The sequence below is a fragment of the Solanum lycopersicum genome, chromosome 11 (assembly GCF_036512215.1).
Source record: "Solanum lycopersicum chromosome 11, SLM_r2.1".
Classification (NCBI taxonomy): Eukaryota; Viridiplantae; Streptophyta; class Magnoliopsida; order Solanales; family Solanaceae; genus Solanum; species Solanum lycopersicum.
Window position 1 is genome coordinate 3,982,191 of NC_090810.1, and position 20,180 is coordinate 4,002,370.

The 20,180-nt window shown below is 27.7% G+C and overlaps 3 protein-coding genes across 3 annotated transcripts; 1 reads left to right on the forward strand and 2 right to left on the reverse strand.

Annotated features, from left to right (window-relative positions):
- Positions 1-11: 11 nt before the first annotated feature.
- LOC101261189 (uncharacterized) lies at positions 12-569 on the reverse strand. Its single transcript, XM_004250469.1, has one exon. The coding sequence runs from the start codon at positions 567-569 to the stop codon at positions 12-14; it is 558 nt and encodes a 185-aa protein (XP_004250517.1).
- Positions 570-4,177: 3,608 nt separating this feature from the next.
- LOC101264281 (RING-H2 finger protein ATL52) lies at positions 4,178-6,142 on the forward strand. Its single transcript, XM_004250074.5, has 2 exons — positions 4,178-5,714; positions 5,866-6,142. The coding sequence occupies exons 1-2, from the start codon at positions 4,522-4,524 to the stop codon at positions 5,927-5,929; spliced, it is 1,257 nt and encodes a 418-aa protein (XP_004250122.1). The 5' UTR covers positions 4,178-4,521; the 3' UTR covers positions 5,930-6,142.
- Positions 6,143-11,877: 5,735 nt separating this feature from the next.
- Positions 11,878-14,490, reverse strand: LOC101264779 (transcription factor bHLH96-like). Its single transcript, XM_004250076.5, has 3 exons — positions 14,015-14,490; positions 12,856-13,260; positions 11,878-12,266 (listed from the first exon to the last, which is right to left on the reverse strand). The coding sequence occupies exons 1-3, from the start codon at positions 14,408-14,410 to the stop codon at positions 12,171-12,173; spliced, it is 897 nt and encodes a 298-aa protein (XP_004250124.2). The 5' UTR covers positions 14,411-14,490; the 3' UTR covers positions 11,878-12,170.
- Between the last annotated feature and the right edge of the window lie 5,690 nt (positions 14,491-20,180).

A 20,180-nucleotide genomic window follows, 5' to 3' on the forward strand; every position in this document is an offset into this window, starting at 1 on the left:
CCCGTCCTCTGTCAAAGGAGGTATCTGTAACCAATTGCAGCTATGCCTAAACAGAAAGCAACTGCTATGAGCCATGTTACACCATTTGTACCATTTTCATCTTCTTTTGTTCTGTTCCATTGTTCATATTGTTTCTGCTGCTGTTTCTGCTGTTTTTGTGTTTTCAACTGCAGAAGTTGTAGCTCAAGAACTTTGATCCAGTTCCTATAAGCAAGAGCTCGCGCTGATTCATCCAACATTAAATTCGAAAGAGCTTCCTTCTCCTTCTGCAATGCCAGGTACTTCCTCTCTGCCTCTCTTGCTCGTGTCTGTGATCGTCTCAACGCCTTTAGAACCTCCAACCTATCACTCCCTAGTTCTCGTCTAACCTCGATATTCACCTCCTTAACATTATCATCATTCATATCAGGACCAGAAAACACCTTGAGAGGTGGTGGCAAGTCACAATTCTGCATAAGAAAATCAAGACTTGATTTTTGTTTTTGACCAAACACATAATTCATCTCATCTTTGTTGATCATCAACCCCATAGGACTTAACTTTTGATTATTCATCAACCATCCAGCCATCATCCCAAATTCTTTTGGCTAAATTTTGCAATAAAATGATGAAATATGTCAAGAATTCAAAGAAAGTTGGTTGTTGATGGTAGTTGTTGGATATAAGGGGAGTTTGTCAAAATGATCAAATGTTTCTGATTGGTTGATAGGATTAGTGGGACCCACATTTCTGATGAAGTGGCACAATCTGATTGGTTGGATAACGTTTTAGTTTTCTAACATATATATATTTTTATTTTAATATAAGATGCGTGTAAGCATAGGAAGAAATTCTTTGCTTCTGATTATAAGCAAAGATTAAATTAAAGAAATATTAAGCGTCAATATATTCCATTTGCTTTGGAAAAAAAAAGATTCTACTTGTCTTTATTAAGTATTAATTCATATAAAGACAAATTGAAAGTTATAGGATTATGAAATAGGTTTAGCATCGTGTACGTAATTTTATTTCTATCCTGTAAAAATAGAAAGATGTAATTCAATAATTTATCGTTTAATATCTATATCTTATTTTTTTTTTTAAAGTAACAACTATTAATTTAGACTTAATTTGTTTGGCTAATTAAACGACAAATAATAAGGACCGATAAAGGCAGAATGTGGGGTAACATAAATTAAGTTTGTGAAATAAAGACAGTATTTGAAATCATTGATAAAATAAATTAATTTGAAATTAAAAATTTGTTTGGAGATTCAATTTAGATCTCAAAAATTGAATTTTTTTTTTCTAACTTTGACCAAGTAGATCTCTTGATGAATATTAATTTATCTGATAAAAATAATAATCAACTTGCTAGTGCATATATTTAAAATTCACTAATACTATATAAGAATAATAATTACACTATTGATTTTTGTAGCTCATCTTAAATATTAGTGTATGGTGTGGCTTCATGAAAGGGATGAATTTTTTGAGAAGCCATTTTTTTATGACCGCCGGTTGAGTTTTCGTGCATACAGTTGAATCGAATTGAAATGTATGTATATTGCATAATTATAAATGTATAGCAAGAAGATATATGTTTTTCTCGCTTTATACAAAAACAGAAACACAATATATACACTTCTGTTGTATAAAACTAGAGAAAATTGTATTTCACTGCAATTGTATAATTCGTTGGTGCAATATTTGAAGTAAAATGTTTGTAAATTGTATAATTAAGTGTATAACACGACATTTTTGCATGTGTATATACAATTTTCTCTCGCTTTATACAAAACAGAAACAGAATTATACACTTTTGTGTATAAAGCGATAGAGGCGAGCGAGATTTTTGGGAGAGAGACGCTGACAAATTTTAGCTAATGTTTGCTATGGAGCACAATTAAATCAAACCCTAGCTATTCCATTTAATTTAGGTTATTAGTTTGCTATTATATATAATTTTCCCTAGATAATTTGATAAACTCAATAAATCTTTTTTTTTGGTGTGTGTGTTTTAAAATACAATTAACTAACATATTAATTTTTTTTGATATATAGATATGACATGAACATAAAATTTGTGAATGAATGAGTAGGACCACTTCAAATTAAATAACGTGAAGCATTTATTTTGTTTTAAATTGCTATACGTCTACTCTCTTTAGATAAGTGACTAAAGAATCGAAATATACAATTTTATAAGTAAAATAATTTGACTAGAAAAGCACTTGCAGCAACATTAAATGCAACCACTTGCTCCTTTAATTGCTCTTCTTTTTTCCTTCTAAAATTTGTGAAAAATATACTCCTTTCCTTTCCTTTTTACTTTTAACATATATTGATATTTGATTTGATAGATGATATTTTTTGTAATTATATATATATATATATATATATATATATAAAAAATTAATATTTTATATAATTATTTAATTAATAATACTATATAATAGAATTTAGACAAATAAATAAATTTAGGGTAACATTTGGACATTTTCTAAGGATTGAAAAAGTAGCTAACCTACCATATAAATGGTCCAAACATTTAATTTAATTTAAAATTAAGAAAGATTACCTACTTTATCTAAAGCTTTGAACATTTCACATTTTCACACAGAGTTATTATTATTATTATTATTTGAAAAAAGAAATAAAGTTGATCATCTATCCTAGTTTAAGTATTTGTTTTTTTTGGAAAGGAGATTCGTAAGCGCTATTCTTTAAATGTATACAAAATAAATTCTTTATTACACATTATATTTAACGGAACTTTTTTTAACATTTTCCTCATTAATTTTGCTTCCTAATGAGTGATGGTATTTCATATTTACACCCTTCTACAATAATAATATTATTCAAGTATCATTTTATAAAAAAAACTTTCAATGTACATACATATGTTATTTTTCCTTGAATTTGCGATTTATAAATGACAATTCAATTCATATATGTTATTTTTCTTTGAATTTGCGATTTATAAATGACAATTCAATTCATATTTAAGGATTAAAGATTCACAAATTATAATGACCATATGTTATTTATTTTTTTATGTCAAACAACTTGCTAAATGCTAATGTAATTGAAAACTCATTTATATACTACCTAACTTAAATCTCTCTTTTCATATTTGCAAATCTTTTTATGTCTATATAATCTTCATTTGTCAAAAATCTACGCATTAATTTGTCTTTCTACTTTCAATAATTGTCCTTAGAGGATGGAATTAAATTTCTATTATTCAAATTGAAATTAATATACTAGTTAATTACCTAATGTAGCTATAGTTTTCATTAGTTACTATCAGTGTTTTAAAAGACGGGGGCGTGAGGTGAGGCGTTTTATACAGTATGGGGTGAGGCGTAAACCTCGAGACACGGGGCGTAATCCCATGAATCTATGGGGCGTACTCTCGTGTATATTCAATTTTATAGTTTTATTACTAATTAAATTCCTTTCAATGATTTTACATATAATTTTTTATTAAAAACCTATAATATATAGAAATTATATTATGATTTTTATTTGCGACAAGTATTGATAATCTATAATAAAAAAAAAAAGTATCGTAATTACTATTTAAGAAATATCATTACACCAACAACAATAAAACATGACTATACAAGTATAAATAATCTAATATCTTAACTTTCTAATAATAAAATAATCATTATTTCTCTCTCTCTCTCTCTCTCTATATATATATATATATATATATATCGTACTATAAAATTTATCCCCCCAAAGCCTAAAAGAAAATAATCAATAAACTTACAAATATTATAGTATAAACATAAATGTTTCATGAATAAAAATAAAATTATTTTCAAATAATTAAATAATATATGATAATTTTGAGACATGTGACAAAACACTGATTACTATTCACAAATATATACACATATATATATAAATTATATATATATAATAATAACAAATATATATATATATACGATTAACATATATACATATACGGTTCGATTTCACGCTCGATTGTGCGGTGAGACTTAGGTAGGTTTCATGTTACACGTGTAGTAACACTTACGCTGTATAACAAGATATACACAAACAAAAAATAATTCAAATCAATTATTTTTGTTTTTTTTCCAACTTTAGTCATCTCTTGGACTTTTATGTGATGTAAGGCCCCACTATTTTTATTTATTTTTTAATTAACGCGTATAGCACGTTAAAAGTCCTCATTGACTTATCACAAATACTCCAAAATATAGAAATTTCTAGTAAATTTCCCCTTAATTAATTCCTTCAATCCTCAACCAAAAAAAAAAAAGAAGAAATTTAGCAAATCTTAGTGTACATGAGATGTAAAAAATCCAAGAAAATGATTCCAATTTTCTTGTTTTTACACTAAGATACTCTATGCATCTTCTCATGAAAATTCAAGAAAAAAGGTACCATTTTTTTTTTCATAGTTTCTTGAAAATCTTGAAGTATTGTAGAATCCAAGAAAAAGGGTCATAAGATTCTTGAAAATTTTAAGGTATTATTGTTACCTTAAAAGGTGTTGTTGTGTTTATGTTTCTTCCTTGTTGTTTTGATTTGATGGCTTTTTTTAATAGAAAGATGTTAGAAGAACATATATTTGATGTACCAAAAAGTGTTAAATGTTTGAGTTGTACATCATACGTTTGTACAAATGATTGTGGTGATACATATGTTCCAAGTGATGGTCCATTTTTTCCTCCACCTCCTCCTCCTTATGTGACAAGTGAAAAATACCATATGCCCTTTTATTTCATCATAATGCTTTGTGTATTTGGGGCTTTTTTTATGTTCATATGTTATATGATTATACTTAGGAGGAGTAGGTCAAATTCAAGACCAAATAATGTTTCACAATTTGATGAGACTAGAGAGGATTTTGTTATAGATGAGAATTTGGGCCCAATGTTGGATCATCCGATTTGGTATATTCGCACTGTGGGACTCGGACAAGATGTTATTGATTCGATTACGGTGTTTAAGTATAGAAAAGATGAGTTTTTGATTGATGGGAGTGATTGTTCTGTTTGTTTGACTGAATTTGAGGAGGATGAGAGTTTAAGGTTGTTGCCTAAATGTAGTCATGCTTTTCATATTCCTTGTATTGATACTTGGTTAAGGTCACACAAGAATTGCCCCTTGTGTCGTGCTCCTATTGTCTCCGATAATGATACTTCTCCTCGGATGGATCGTGTTGTGGAAGTTGTAAGTGTAGGTGATGATGGCTCTAGTACGAATGATGTTGATCTTGAATTGGATGAAGAGGGGAATAATCAAGAAATGAGGTGTGGAGTAGTTGAAAATGTTGATGAGGAGGAGGAGGAAGGGAGATCAACGCTGGACTTATCGATGAAAATTCCACGAGTTAATGTTGATGGAAGGAGGAAAGGGGGTCGTGCTTTTAGCGATTTGGTTGATCAACATAGAGTAGTGAAGGAGATCAACGATGAACTACAACCTGCACGAAGATCGGTCTCAATGGATTCCTCTGTTGCTCGAGTGATTCACCTCGCGATGAACGAGATGAATTCGAAGAAATTTGATCAAGGGTGTTCGAGTTCAAAGAGAGGAGATAGAAATTCGAGTTTGTATAAAGCAATGAAGAGTTCTTCCTTTGGACTTTCATTGCAAAAAGTTCCTATAATTAGTATGAAAAGGTCTTTTTCTACTAGTGGAAAGTGTTCATTGCCTACAACTAGCAAGATTCAAGATCCAAGACAAACAATGTAAGAATACTTCACTTTACTTCTTGAATTCTTCAAGTTGGGTTCAAGATTTACATATATATATATGAAAAATATAAAGTGTAAAAGTTGTGTTCTACATAAAGGACTTGGAAACAAATGAATTTTATGAAGAAATATTTGAATTTATTAGGTTAATAATACAGCAAGAGACGGAGCAAAGTTTATTTCGCTCGATGTTTACACTAATCCAATGAAACGTTATCTTGCAATGAGATTGTCAATTTGATGTTGAATTTCGCTGTGTTTGATGAAGCGCGGAATAGTCTCGAGCAATGGTGGATCATGTTAAACATTTTGATGTAAAAAAGTTGTACACCAATAAAGAAAATGTTACATGATATTACAATATTTATCGGAGTAGTTAAACTTACAAAAAAATTAATGAACTTTGGCTATATTTTAAATAATATTTCTCAGAGCATTCCTAGCCCAAGTTCATTGCCCAATTAGCTAAAATTGTATCTGAAATATATTTTAAATGTACGCGGATATATACATTCTGATTGTGACTTGAAAAAAGAAAAAAGAGAAGGAACTTGAAGTTGTCGCAAATATATACTAATTATTTAGCTAACATAGCCATATTTTGAATTAGTTACGGCTCGCAGTTTAATTTTAGGTGTAATTATATCATCTCTACGCCTCTCTCCTCTTTTTTTTTTCCTACATATAGCAAAACAAATCAAATACAAATTTTTATATATACACACAATTATATGACAGATAGTTAGATATACCAATATAATTAGCCTTTTTTCACTTTCTGCCTTCTCTCGTTCGCCTCTCTTCTCCCTCCCCCCTCTCCCAGTCTCACTCACCAGATATACAATCACATGTATACTGGTTACATATATACAATTATTTGCTACATATACATATACAATTAATTTCTCTCCACTCTCTTCCTTCTCGCGCTCACCTTTCTCCTTCTCCCCCAATCTCGCTCGCTAAATATTCGAATATGTATATAAGTTACATAGATACAATTATTTGATAACATATACAATTCGACATATATACATACACAATAAGCCTCTCTGTGCTCTTTGACATCTCTTGCTCGCCTTTCTCCTCCCTCCCCCATTCTCGCTCACCTCCTCTAACATGTAGCTAAGAATCGTAAACTATCGTTGTGGAGCATAATTAAGTTACTCTTTATTGGCTATAAGTGAAAATTCCTAAATTAAAATATGTTATTCGTGTCCTTCACTACTCGACCCGCTAAGTGCATTATTAGGATTATTAAAAGTAGCCCAAATTGTGAACCCAAATGCTATTACAGCCCATGGCCCAATTAGCTAAACCTTTTTCCAAATTTTATGGTGTTAAAAAGCTAATAATATCTTATTTATATTAGACACGACCCTTCAAATGTGAAAAATGTCTACTTATACTATAACATGGAAAAATGTATAAGTACCCCCTCAACCTGTGCCCGAAATTTCAGAGACACAATTGTATTATACTAAGGTCCTATTACCCCCTGAACTCATTTTATAAGTAATTTTATACTTATTTTTTGCCTACGTGGCACTAGCTTGAAAAAAAAAAGTCAAAAGCAATATTATGCAATTTGTTGTTCATGTTGGAACCAATTCATAACACGGAAAATTGTATGAAATAACAAGCTATTAATTTAAATTAAATGTTATAGTTGTAATTTTTTTTGGTTATTCGCAGCAAATGTCCCTTTTTGTCATATGATCAGTATACAATTAGTCATTTTTGGTATATAATTATCAATTCGGTATACAAATATATAAAATGTATAAAATGCATTTGTATTTGTATAAAGCGAGAGAAAAGTATATATACAAATACAAATATATATATTTTTGTTCAATACACTTACAAATGCAGATCTTATTATACAAATTACAATGTATAAATCAATTTATACAAAACTGAACAATTCGTATAAAATTGGATGTAACTAGCGAATCAAAAGCTCTATAGCAAACATAAAATTTGCTACGAAGGGCAATAATATAAATTATAAATATAACATACAAATATGATTTTTATGTTTGCTATATGTAAAACTTACTCATTATAATAAACTCAGATGCTATAGTTATATTTTGGCCCACGTATATTCATTAATATTTTCGGATAATATTCACATGTAATTATTTTTAGCTTTTATAAATGGAAAACAACAATTATATATCGTGAAGTTTTAAATTTTACACATGTAAAATTCGAAAATATGATCATGAAGTTTTAATTCTAAATATGAAACTCCAATACCAAAAAGTGGCTGATAAATGTTATTTTCGATTACGATATCACCTTTTGAGTGTTTGGATAAGGACAATCTTTTATATTCCAGGCATGTTTGATATAAATAACAAACATTTTCAATGAAAATATTCTTTCTCAAAAATAATTTTACAAAGTTTTTACTATCGAAAATAATATTTCTATCTGGATAAGATAAAAATAAAATTTGTGCACACATATCACCTTCTTCAGATTTATTTATGAAATTATATTAGTTATGCTATTATTGTTATTTATATTATATTTAAGGAGATGTATAACTGTACTTGATAACGTAAAAAGCTTGAATAGATTCAACTCAGACTCGACTCAACTCGATAAGGGAGTGAGCTCGGTTGGGTTCGACTCGATGGCTAGGCCTAGTAAGTTCGCAACAAGCTAAAACTCATGAACATACACGTCCTATTGGTACAATTGCTCGAGGTCTTCGGTTCAAGTCTCTCCAGGTACAGAGTAACCTTTATTAGGTAGCCTTTACCTCCTAAGTCCTAATATGGAACTTTTCCGAGTGAATTCAAATCTAATCGAACTTTAATATAGATAAGGATCGGGAGAAAAATTATTAGTCAAAGAAACCAAGATTTTCAAATCATATATAGTAGGTACATATAAGGAAGCTTTTGTAACTTTATTTTTAACCTATATGGATTCTCAACTTCTTGTGTGGCAACAAATCTTCTCAAATATGTTCAGTTCTTATTTCAGCTTTTTTTCTTTGGTCACATCACTTCTTAAACTTTAGGATACACAGTGTATAATTGAGAAATAAAAATGTTTTTTTATAACTTCGGTGTCTGTACCAGCTTTTCGTACACCCTGAATAATTTTTCATAAAATATATGTCACCTTTCACCAGTAATAGGTACCAGATAACTCCGTCCAACAAGGTTAGGACTAGTGTGAAATAGGTAATCCTTAGCGTTTTCTTTTACGATATGCTGTTACAATTTAATTTGGAGAGTCAAAGTAGAATATTTTGTTTCTTACCGCAATTTTTTCATATGTTTTTTCAAGTTAACTATTGCGACTTATAATCCTTTTATATTAATAAGTATATGTATAGTTTTTAATCAATCTTATAAGAAAAACTCTATGTTTGATGATTTCACTCCAAAAAATTCAATAATTTGATTCTCATACACTTAATCATCTCACAATAAAGTTATACATATATGTTGTTTAGTATTTTTGCACTATAATATTAAGTTGACTATAATATAAAGTCCTTTTTAATTTGCTTTTGATAGCCAAATTACTCTTATCTTTTGATGTAAAAAAAGGCTGACAAAATATCATATTTTGGATATTCAATTTTTATTTAGTAAACTTTCTCATGAACCAATAATTGATTTGTCCAGAGAAATTTCACCTCAAGGTTCTTTTTTGAAAATGTCTTTTAGCTAATGTCATTGCTCAAAGATTCAACATATAAGACTACACATAAAAGCAAAGAAAAAAAAGTACACATTTTTTTTTCTTTTCGATTTTCCATACGTTACGTTTGATATTCTATTGACATTTTTTATTTCACACAATATATTACTATATACAAAAAAACTCTTTATAAAGATGAAGAAATCTTAACAATTTTATCACAATCCATGTCGATTAGTGTTACACACGTTATAACAAAAAAAAAATTTAGCAAAAATAAATATACATACAAAGATATCAAAAATAATATATGTCTATATTTTTTATTATTGTCAATGAAGGTATTATAATATATTTCCGAAGAATTAATTGGGTTATTAACATGTAACCTTTTATTATTTCAAAGAAATTTTAGGCAGTTGTTATTGAATATTTTTTTTTATTATAAAAATTTTAGTTTGCTCAAAAGAATCTTTAATTAATTAGTCTTTAAACCTTATCTACGTAGTCTATAAGGTATAAGAAAAAGATTGATCATTTACTCTACAATAGTCCCAAAAAGGAATAACTAGCAAAACTTTTGATCATTCTTTTTAATTTTTTATTCGATGATCCTACTCACATAGAAATTGATTAATTCACAATAAAAATCGAAATACAACTATTTTTTAAAAATTAATTTTATAATCAGATTTGAATTCAAAATTTGTGATTATTTCACGATTGAAATTTAGTACTAATAGTCTTGTCATCTCTATATGAACTTTCCTAGAAGTTGAAAAGAACAAATTATTTGATGAGAAGGTGCATAATTAATAATTGTTTATGAATTTTGTATCTTTATATTGATTTAGATAAGGGAAAGGGGAACATATTTAGGACCACCACATAAATAAAATTAATTGAATCAATAAACATAATAATGATTAAATATATTGCATGGCCAATTATAATCAAACATTATCGAGATGGGTAACCTATCTTTAATGGATTTATTAACTTAAAGATAATACAATTATTACTTTTTTATTCTTACTGTATGAGTGGAAGAATTATAATGATGAAGAAATTGCTTGGCCAATTGTAGAGAAACATTAATTATCGAATTGAACTTACCTAATGCAATTTATATATCATAATATGTGGTTTATTAGCTATCACTAGTAATTTTAAATAACATTAAACGTGTTATTTATTGTATGCACTATTTTCGAAACTCTAAAATAACTCATAGTCGCTATAACATTTATCACATTCTTTACCTTTTTGGTGAGCACTTTGTATGCATTAGACAAACTCCAGCCTCACTGTGTGATAGCCTGCAAATTATATAAAAAATGTAAAATCACACCAGACAAATCTTATGAGATAAACTCAATTCAAAAAATATTGAGAGATAATCGATTTCGATCATGATATGCACTATTAGTGTAAAAGATTTACTAACATTTTAAGAATGAAGCAAAGAATCTAAGGAAAGTTCCCACAAATATATAAAATCACATTGTGGGACATGTATAATATAATGTATAATAATTGTAAGAAAACATTCTCAAAATTAATTAGTGTTCGACACTTCCGGTACCAAAGCCATGTGGCATATGTTGGCGTGGGGTGGGTGGGGGGATTTATATACATATATATATATATATATATATATATATATATATATATATATATATATATATATATATATATATATATATATATATATATATATATATATTATGCAATCAATTGGCTTTAACATAGACGATTAAAAAAATTAGATATTACACGTATTTTATAGTGTTAAGAGTTAATTACATGAATTTTTAAATATTTTTTTAAATTATAAAATTTCTTAAATTTGATGGAATCTAGATACAAACGTACTGATACATCACATTTCAATTTTGGATACATCCCTCAACGTCTTGATATATTTTGTCTCTATTTTAGATATATCACGTAGTATTTCGATACATCTCGTAAAGTAACATCCCCATACATTTTGTACGTCCTGAAACATCATAAAGTGATGTATCCGACATATACATCACGTAAAATGACGTGTTCAACTGATACATCGCGTAAAATAAGGATTTTTAAAAAAAATTTAAATAGTAGGAAATTTTAGAGAATACAGCAAAATAAATTGTGTATTTAGGTAATTCGACTGATACAATGCGTAAGCGATGTGCAATTGATACATCACGTAAAATATAATTTTTTGTATTTTTTTCAAAATATTTTAAAGAATATAGTAAAATAAGTTATATAATTGAATAATTTTTCTGTTAAAAAAATTTCAAGATTCATCAAAGTACAAAAGTCAGGATAATTTCAAAAAATAAATTTCTATTCAATTAGGAGTAAATAACTACACGAATAAACTAACTCTAATCTATTAATTTCATATCCAAATTCCTGACTTTTGTTAAGAGGTATGGAAAACGGTTTGAAATTGAATAATATTGATTGTTCATAAAAAAAAAAAATAATATTGATCCAAATATTATCCATATAAATATAGATCAAGAAAAGGGAAAAACCCAAAGTTCAATAATTTGACGATCTGTATCTTAATAACTTTATCTTTACATTTTTATAAACTACATCACGTAAGGCAAAACAAATACAAAACAAATAAGATAAACATTTTCATAAATAACCTAAAAAAAACAATGATTTGATCATGACAATAATATATAAAATCCTTTTTTCCCCTTCAATTTCTTGGATTTGGAGTTAGGGGGTGGGTAGGGGGAATGGGGGGGTGGGGGGTGGGGGGTCATCTCAACAAGGCATAGCCTCCTCCTTAATCATGGCCACCATTTCATGTACAGCACTTGCTATCTCACTCACTGTATTTAGCTCACAATTTTCTTCCACCTGTCTCATGTAAAAATACAAAAATAATTAGACCCCTTTATAAATTCATCTTTTTTTTGCCAATATAATAAAAAAAAAATTAGCAATGAACAATTTTATTGTTAATTATTTTTAAAAAACAAGTAATTATGTCTTAAAAACACTCCTTTCTTTCTTTTGATAGAAGTTTTTTTTACGTTGTTTGATAGCTGGTTAGAGTTATTCACGTATTAATTATATAGTCTTAGCGATATTTGGTGAGTAAATAAAAAATAAGTTATTCATGTATAAAACTAAATACGATATTTAATTGACAATTTAAAAAGTCAAATAACTAATATATGTATATGTAAATTATTTTATGTATTAAAAGGTGGAATAATTAATACATAAAATAACTTACATGCATATATTAGTTATGCGGCTTTTTAAATTATCAATTAAACGTCGTATTAACTTTATACATAAATAACACGCGTGCTCTTATAGTCATACAAATGGCCTAGACAACAAGTCTAATAACGATATTTTCGTCTTAAAAAAGTCTGATACGTCTTTTTTAAAAAAAATATTGTGAAATAATTTTTAAAAATTGAGCATATATACTAACCTTGACACTAAATGTGTAAAGTACCATATGATCAGCTGTTGTAACACTAAGGTGAAGTATAGTCAGGCACATTGCTTGTAACCAATTAACAATTTTCAACAATTGTTTTGGTCTTCTTCTTGATAACACCTTAACATTTGCATGACTTTCCACCATGGTCACCTCGATATCCGCGACCGCCGACCGTCTCTCTTCCGACCCCTCGTTGCTGGTGGCGGCCGCCAACGGGTGATTGTTATTACTCGTAGAATATTGAGGGAACGTGAAAAATTTAGAGAACGAACTATACTGAATATGTTGCTGGTTAGTCGTAATAACTTGTTTATGTGCTTCCAAAAATTGGAGGAGTTGTTCAAGTTCTTTAACAAAATTAATTGCGCCTCCAACAATTGATGCTTGGTCACCCTGTTTACATTATGATCACAAATAAACTAAAATATTAATAACAATTAATTAAATAATTGTATCAATTATTTTATTTAAAAATAATTGTTTTACTACTTTATACTTTAATTGACTTTTAACTACCAACCTGGATGTTTCCTAATCTTTAGGGCAATTTATACGTTCTTTTATATTAAATTAATAAACATGACCTACCAATAATTACCAACTCAAATAATACACTTGATTTAATCTAAGAAATTATACAAGAAAAACATAGATATATCGTTAATTAATTGTATTAAAAATAATGCAATAATTAATAATAATAACTACGCATCAATCTTAATCAAGTTACGATACTTGAAAATAATATAAATAATAAAAATAACAATAACCAATCATAGTATAAAAATATGTTTAATTGCACTAATTGTATGAATACTCTTTTAAAAAAATTAAATTATTAATGAATTTTAACCCATAATAACACGTTATATACTATTTAAATTTTATCATGTTATTAATTTATGTTTTATCTAAATAACTTTTTATAATGCCAGCTGTATTAGTGTATAATATTTAAACTCGAAAAAAAAGTTTCATTATCATTACTTGTGATAAATGACGCTATAATAATATATACAGTACAATCTCATAGGTCGCGTGTCTATTAAATATACAAAAATTTAAAATTGTCAACTTGCCTATTATAAATAAAATGCATGTCGTTACGTGCGTATTAGAAAAAAAAATTAAAAAATAATAAAATTACCCGTTGAGCGTAAGACGGCGGCATTAACGACCGGAGTACGGCGAGGTAATCGTTCATTTGCCGTCGACGATTTCTCTCGACGGCAATGTGAGTCATCCTTTGATTATGTATTTCTTCCTCGTTTTTCGCGCATTTTGTCCGCCGCCTTTTTCTCCGTCCTGAAACCACCGTACTCTCCACCGGAAAATATTTATCCGGCGAAGAATTACTATTATTATTATTGATATTGTTGTTGTTATCGTCGTCGTTGTAACTTTGTGGTATTGAAGAATTCCAATTATACCCCTCATAGCCAAAATTACCATAATCATGAAAAGTTTCAAGATTGTAAAAATTACAATCTTTGTGGCTATAATTGAAAGGATCTTGTTGGAAAACAACAGTTTCAAGAGCCATTTTTTAAAAATAAAATAGGCTACTATTGTAACTTTTTTTTTTCTCTTGAAGATTTTGGCTAAGTTGTGTAAAGGGTTCATGGGGATTGGTTCACTTATATAGGATTGAAAAAATGGAAAAAATTAAGTAAGAAAATGCCAAGTTGTATTGTACCAATTAATTAATTTTTAATACTATAAAAAAAATATGTAAGCTACAGAAACTCTTACACGTGAGAAAAACTAATAGAGGAACATTCTATTATTAGTTCATTTAATTATAAGTAATTAATTAAATATCCTCTTGTTGATGAGGGGTGAGGTAGGGTTGGTGGGGTTGGGGTTGGGGTGGGGGTGGGGTATACTTGTCTAAACAAGAATTAGTGAAAGCATTTTGAGCTTCTAATATATATTATAATAGATTGAGAACATCAATTTTTTAAAAAAGATTTTTTTTTTCTTCTAAATTCTACGTAAATATAAAATATTTTGTGAATTAACCTTTTTTTCGTGAGCTTGTTTGATGCGAAATATTAGAGTGGCTATTGGCTAGTATATAATTTAGATATATTGAATGACAAAAGAAATAAAATGACACTATATATAAGCTTTGACGATAACTATAACGACGAATACATTTTTTTTAGCCATTTGGAGTACTTCTTTGATCGTGTATTGTTTAGTTTATCTTATATTGTGGATTTTAATTTCTTATATGATTATGAAGAATTTTTGTTTCATAAACTAATTTTTGAAATTGAGTCAGATTAAATTCATTTCATTTCATGTTTTACTATATGCAAATATTATTATGTCAAAATTATTGAAAATTGTTATAAACAACGATACTTTAAATTCTTATTATAAATCTCAACCCCCACCCCCCCACCCCAAATACACAGAGCAAGCCACCCAATTACACAAAGTTTCTTCCTTTATAAGAGAAAAGATGCTGGAGAATATTTTTTTACGTATTTTGATATGGCATTGTTTTGTCTTTGTTTGGTTGATAACATTTATATCTTATTAGTATGACATGCATAGTGAATCTTTTTATTAGCTTTGACTAGAAAAAGTGATCACAGATTTAATTTGAGTCAGTGTGGATGCTGTCTAGTAGGAGCAAATGAATATATTCATGTGACTTGTTATTAGTGACGGAGCTAGAAATTTCACAATAGCATAATTAATGCTTTTAGCTTTTTTCAAAAAGTAAAATTAGTGAGATTCAAATCCATGAACACTTCCTCATTCCAAGGAGGTGAAACGACTAGGCTATAACAACTTGTTATGTTAAAGGTATCTAAAATATGTTATTTAATCATTTTGTGTATCATATTACTTGTATATATAATATCTTTTTACTATGAAGAGTATCCAATTAGACATCCTGACCATCATGTGGCTACGCCGCTGCTTACCGTAAAAAAAAATGTATCTCAGTTAAAAATCTCAAATTTGAATCATATTTATACATAATCATATATATATCTTTATTATGAAGTGATTTATCTTTTAATCTGAGACTTTTCAATACAAAATTGATCCAATAAATTTTTTATTTGAATATCAGAATTAAATAAGGAATAAAAATAAAAAGGATGATTGTATAAATAACAATTATGTTAGTATATGTATATTTATGGTAAAAGTTCAATATCCTTGCTTATTTTTGTGTCTATTTTTAAATTATTTTTTTGGTGAATATTAATCTATATCCTAAAGTTTAAAAACAAGAAAATAACAAAAAGACAAAAGATTTTTCCTATTTCCAAAGACACTTGGTCTCTGCTTGCAATTACCCCAACATCTGCTTTCTAGGTTGTAGCTTTTTAACTATCAACCTTTTAGTGTTAAACTCCAATTTCAATGTAACTTTTCACCTATATATATATATATATATATATATATATATATATATATAAAGACTAGCTAGGAGCTAGCTAATAAAATGTTGTATGTATTTCATACATTGACCATAGTTATCGTTGTTGCGTTGGATGTGCGAACAAAGTCTCGTAATAATATAGTGAAAAAGAAATTAAAAAAATGTATAAGGTCTGATAAGAAAGCGATGAGAGATTGACTCAAAACATATTATTATATTACACAATATATTAGTTACTAGATTGTTTTAATCTAATAACTAAATATTAGAGTTCATAGTCGACGAAACAAGTATACATGATGATGATGATGACAAAGTAATAGTGTGAAGCCGGACTTAGTATCTTTGTTTGTATATCGGTTAATTTGTTATTATTATGCGACTTTACTCGAGTTCGAAGTTTAAAGGGTAAAAATAATTGTCAAAAATTTCAAAGGAATATATTAATTTTTTTTAACCAAAAGGGCTCCAAGCTTTTTTCACTTTAAAAAAATATCGTTGCCCGTACAGCGTTTTCATAAACTTTTTTTTTAAATCGTTGCCTAGGCAGCAAATTTAGAGGGAAATTTTATTTTTATTTTTTTTATAAAATCATTGTTAAGGCAGCGATTTCCGTGTAACTTTTTTTTTCTTTTTTAGAAATTTGGTGCCATGGGCAACTATTTTAGTTAATTAATTGTTTTTTAAAAAAATATTGCTACCATTTTATTTCTTATAATCATATTAAGTGAAATTTTTATTAACAATTGTAATGCGATTTTTATTTTGACCAAAAATTTTACCAATATTTTGATATAATTTTTTTCAAAAAAAATAATTGGCAGAAAATTAAAAAAAAAACAAATCACTTCAATAGATGCCTTGATTTTAAAAAAGACGGAACAAAAAAAAGTGCAGAAATCGCTGCCAACACAGCAATTTTTTTAAAAAATAAATTTTTACCCACTAAAATCGCTATCTATACATCAATTTTCAAAAAAAAAATTATAAAACCACTACTGTTGCAGCGATTTTAATTTTTTTTTAAAAAAAAGCCAAAACGCTGCCAATTTCTTTTTTTAAAAAAGAAAAAAATATGGACAAAATCGCTGCTAGGCCAACAATTTTGAGAAGAAATCGTTGCGTCAGTAGCGATTTTACTTTTTTTGTTAGAAAAAAAATTGATATATCCATTTAGAATTTTTAATAATTTTTTTAGCCTTAAAATTTTAAACTCAATTTTACTCAAAGTAAACAATATCACTATCATATTACGAGTATCTTTAGTACCTACTAAACCTCCACTTCCTCCCCACTAATCTATAGTTTCTGTCGTGCCTTAATTTAATTTAAAACCAGACAACTATATATTTTAAATTTGTTTAATTATTTACCTTATAGATAATAAACTAATTGAATCTAAAAGTAAACTAAAATGATTTAACTCTGTACGTGTGGACCAAATTATAGCACCAATTCCTATTGATTTGGAGAAGGATCGATTATTATATAATTGAAGGACCACACATTAATTACTAAATTAAAAATTTGGTGTATATATTATTATTATTATTAAATTAGACATTATGAGGAATATTAGGAGTTTAATTAAAGCTTATTTCAAAGATTTTGTATCTCTATATCTTAGTCAGTAATTAGACCGTGGACTGTGGACTAATCATATTTTTTGGTTTGGATTATATTACCAAATTAATAGATTTGCAACTTAGAATATGAGATGAAGAATCCTTTCACAAGTAATAATTAGGAAAATAATTGCTTGGTTATTCTTTTTATAAAAATAAATAAATGAATGAATAAACCAAAATAATAGTCAATCTTTTAATTAATAATTATGATAATTGAACTTTGATAAAAAAAAAATAATATTGGAGTTTATAATCTTTCAAATTATTTATCTATCTGATTTGATAATTGTTCGATTAATATCACAAGGTATACCAAACGGTCCTTAATTGTTGCAAATGTGCAAGAGTATATTTCATATAGCTAGGGTAGTAAGACTAGGTTTAACTGTTAAGATATTATTTATTTCGATATAATTTAAGAATATTATGATTTTTTTTTCAATTTTATTGAATATAAACGACATTCAACTGTTAAATTATCCTTTCATAATCTCATCCTTGATCATTTAACTTTTCCTTTCCTCTTTGAGATTTTTAATAAAACAAGCATTCACGAATCACAGTGACTTAGATTCGTTACAAATATTATCTATGAGATCGATAATTATAATCTCTAGTTTAAGTTTAAGACTTAATAATATATAGTTTTAACATGCATTATCATCTTCTTACCAAAATAATAGCTTTAGGGAAGAATTTAGGATTTAAGTCAAACTCGTGATACATGAGAATTTACATCCATATATTTTAGCAACTTGTTATGATTTTTCAATTTTATAATTTATTCGCTGACTTAAAATTCTAAAATTGCCTTGCGATAAAGGGAAAATACCTCATTTTTTGTCTCTTGTGTACCTAGCTGGTTACAGAACAAGATTAATTAACTAGTTATTAATAGGTGTTTAACAACAAAAATTGACTAACTAAACTAGTTACTACTATTAATTAGGGGTTTAGTAAACCTTCTTAATTAATATTAAACAAGACCAAACAACGTACGAGATGTGTCCCTTAATGGACCCCACATAGAACTATTAATGAATATTTTAAATAAAAACAATAACAATTTGAAGATTAAAAAAAATAAAACAAGCTTAACTGGCAAAACTTTGAATGTATCAAAATTAATCATAGTTTAAGAGATTTGATGCCAATTAAATCTTGATAATTAAAAGATGATTATTCCCCAAGACTTTCTTACGTTAAGTAATTACGTACTATCATTAAGAATTTTAATTATTGTTCTTTTAAAGACTTCCAAAATGTCTCTAGCAAATGATACTAAATAGTACAAATTAATCTTTTTTACAAATTAATTTTTAAAAACTAATTAAATTTATAAATTTTAAATTTTAATTTCGTCTCTATTCTCTAACCTAATAAAATTGAAAATAATTAATCTGAGGTGATTTCTCTAAAATTAATAGTTAAAGAGAATAAGAGTGTCACTTCTAAGTATTGGCCCCTACTCTAATTGAACCACTTGGATGTTCATATGTCCTTTTACTTATAAATGTATGTTATGACAAAAATTTAAATGTATGTTATGACAAAAATTTAAATGTCCTTTTAATTAGCATAATTCTCTGTTTCAATCGAGAGTCAATTAGAAATAACTTTTCTAGCTTGTAAATAGAGATAGATTATCGTATATTCAATCCTTGCTATGTTTTATTTATAAAATCATATTAGATATCTCGTTGTAATGTTAGTTAACATAAATATTTGATTTTTTATTATTTTTGCAATTTCAGAATTATCCGTAATCGTTATAATTTTTGTCACAACTTCTACAATTTGAGTAAACAGTATATGAATAGCATGTATACCATACACAGAATGTAAACTGTATTAAACAAGCTCTATACGATCCGACTCAAAAGACATTGAAAAGGCTGGAGGATCGATCCCAATTTATCTATGTGGATGACCATCCACCAAACCAATTGAGCGGAGCCATTCCGAAGGACATATGAATGTTTATTTGTCTCAATAGAAATTGAAAGAAAAATGAGTAAATGCATGCATGCATAAGAAAACTATCTAACTATACAATTAGTGATTGATCGTTTGTGTTTAGCTTTATATTTACAAGTGTGTCTCCCCACTTGTCTCCAATTTGCAGTATAAGAATTTTAATCAAACATTAATAATTCTAAATAGAATTTAGAAATGAGCTTTCAAGTAATTTACTCAGTTTTAAATTAGCTATTTGATCAATTTTTTTCTAGGTACTTTTTTCTACTTGCTTTTAACATTTTTGTTTGATGATCTCA

Bases quoted from the DNA above. Each gene is read 5' to 3' on its own strand.
- LOC101261189 (XM_004250469.1), bottom strand. From the start codon at position 569: ATGGCTGGATGGTTGATGAATAATCAAAAGTTAAGTCCTATGGGGTTG.
- LOC101264281 (XM_004250074.5), top strand. From the start codon at position 4,522: ATGTTTCTTCCTTGTTGTTTTGATTTGATGGCTTTTTTTAATAGAAAG. The intron at 5,715-5,865 runs GTAAGAATACTT...TGAATTTATTAG, and splicing joins CAAGATCCAAGACAAACAAT to GTTAATAATACAGCAAGAGA.
- LOC101264779 (XM_004250076.5), bottom strand. From the start codon at position 14,410: ATGGCTCTTGAAACTGTTGTTTTCCAACAAGATCCTTTCAATTATAGC. The intron at 13,261-14,014 runs GTAATTTTATTA...TAATGTAAACAG, and splicing joins CGCCGTCTTACGCTCAACGG to GGTGACCAAGCATCAATTGT. The intron at 12,267-12,855 runs GTTAGTATATAT...TACATGAGACAG, and splicing joins TTTACACATTTAGTGTCAAG to GTGGAAGAAAATTGTGAGCT.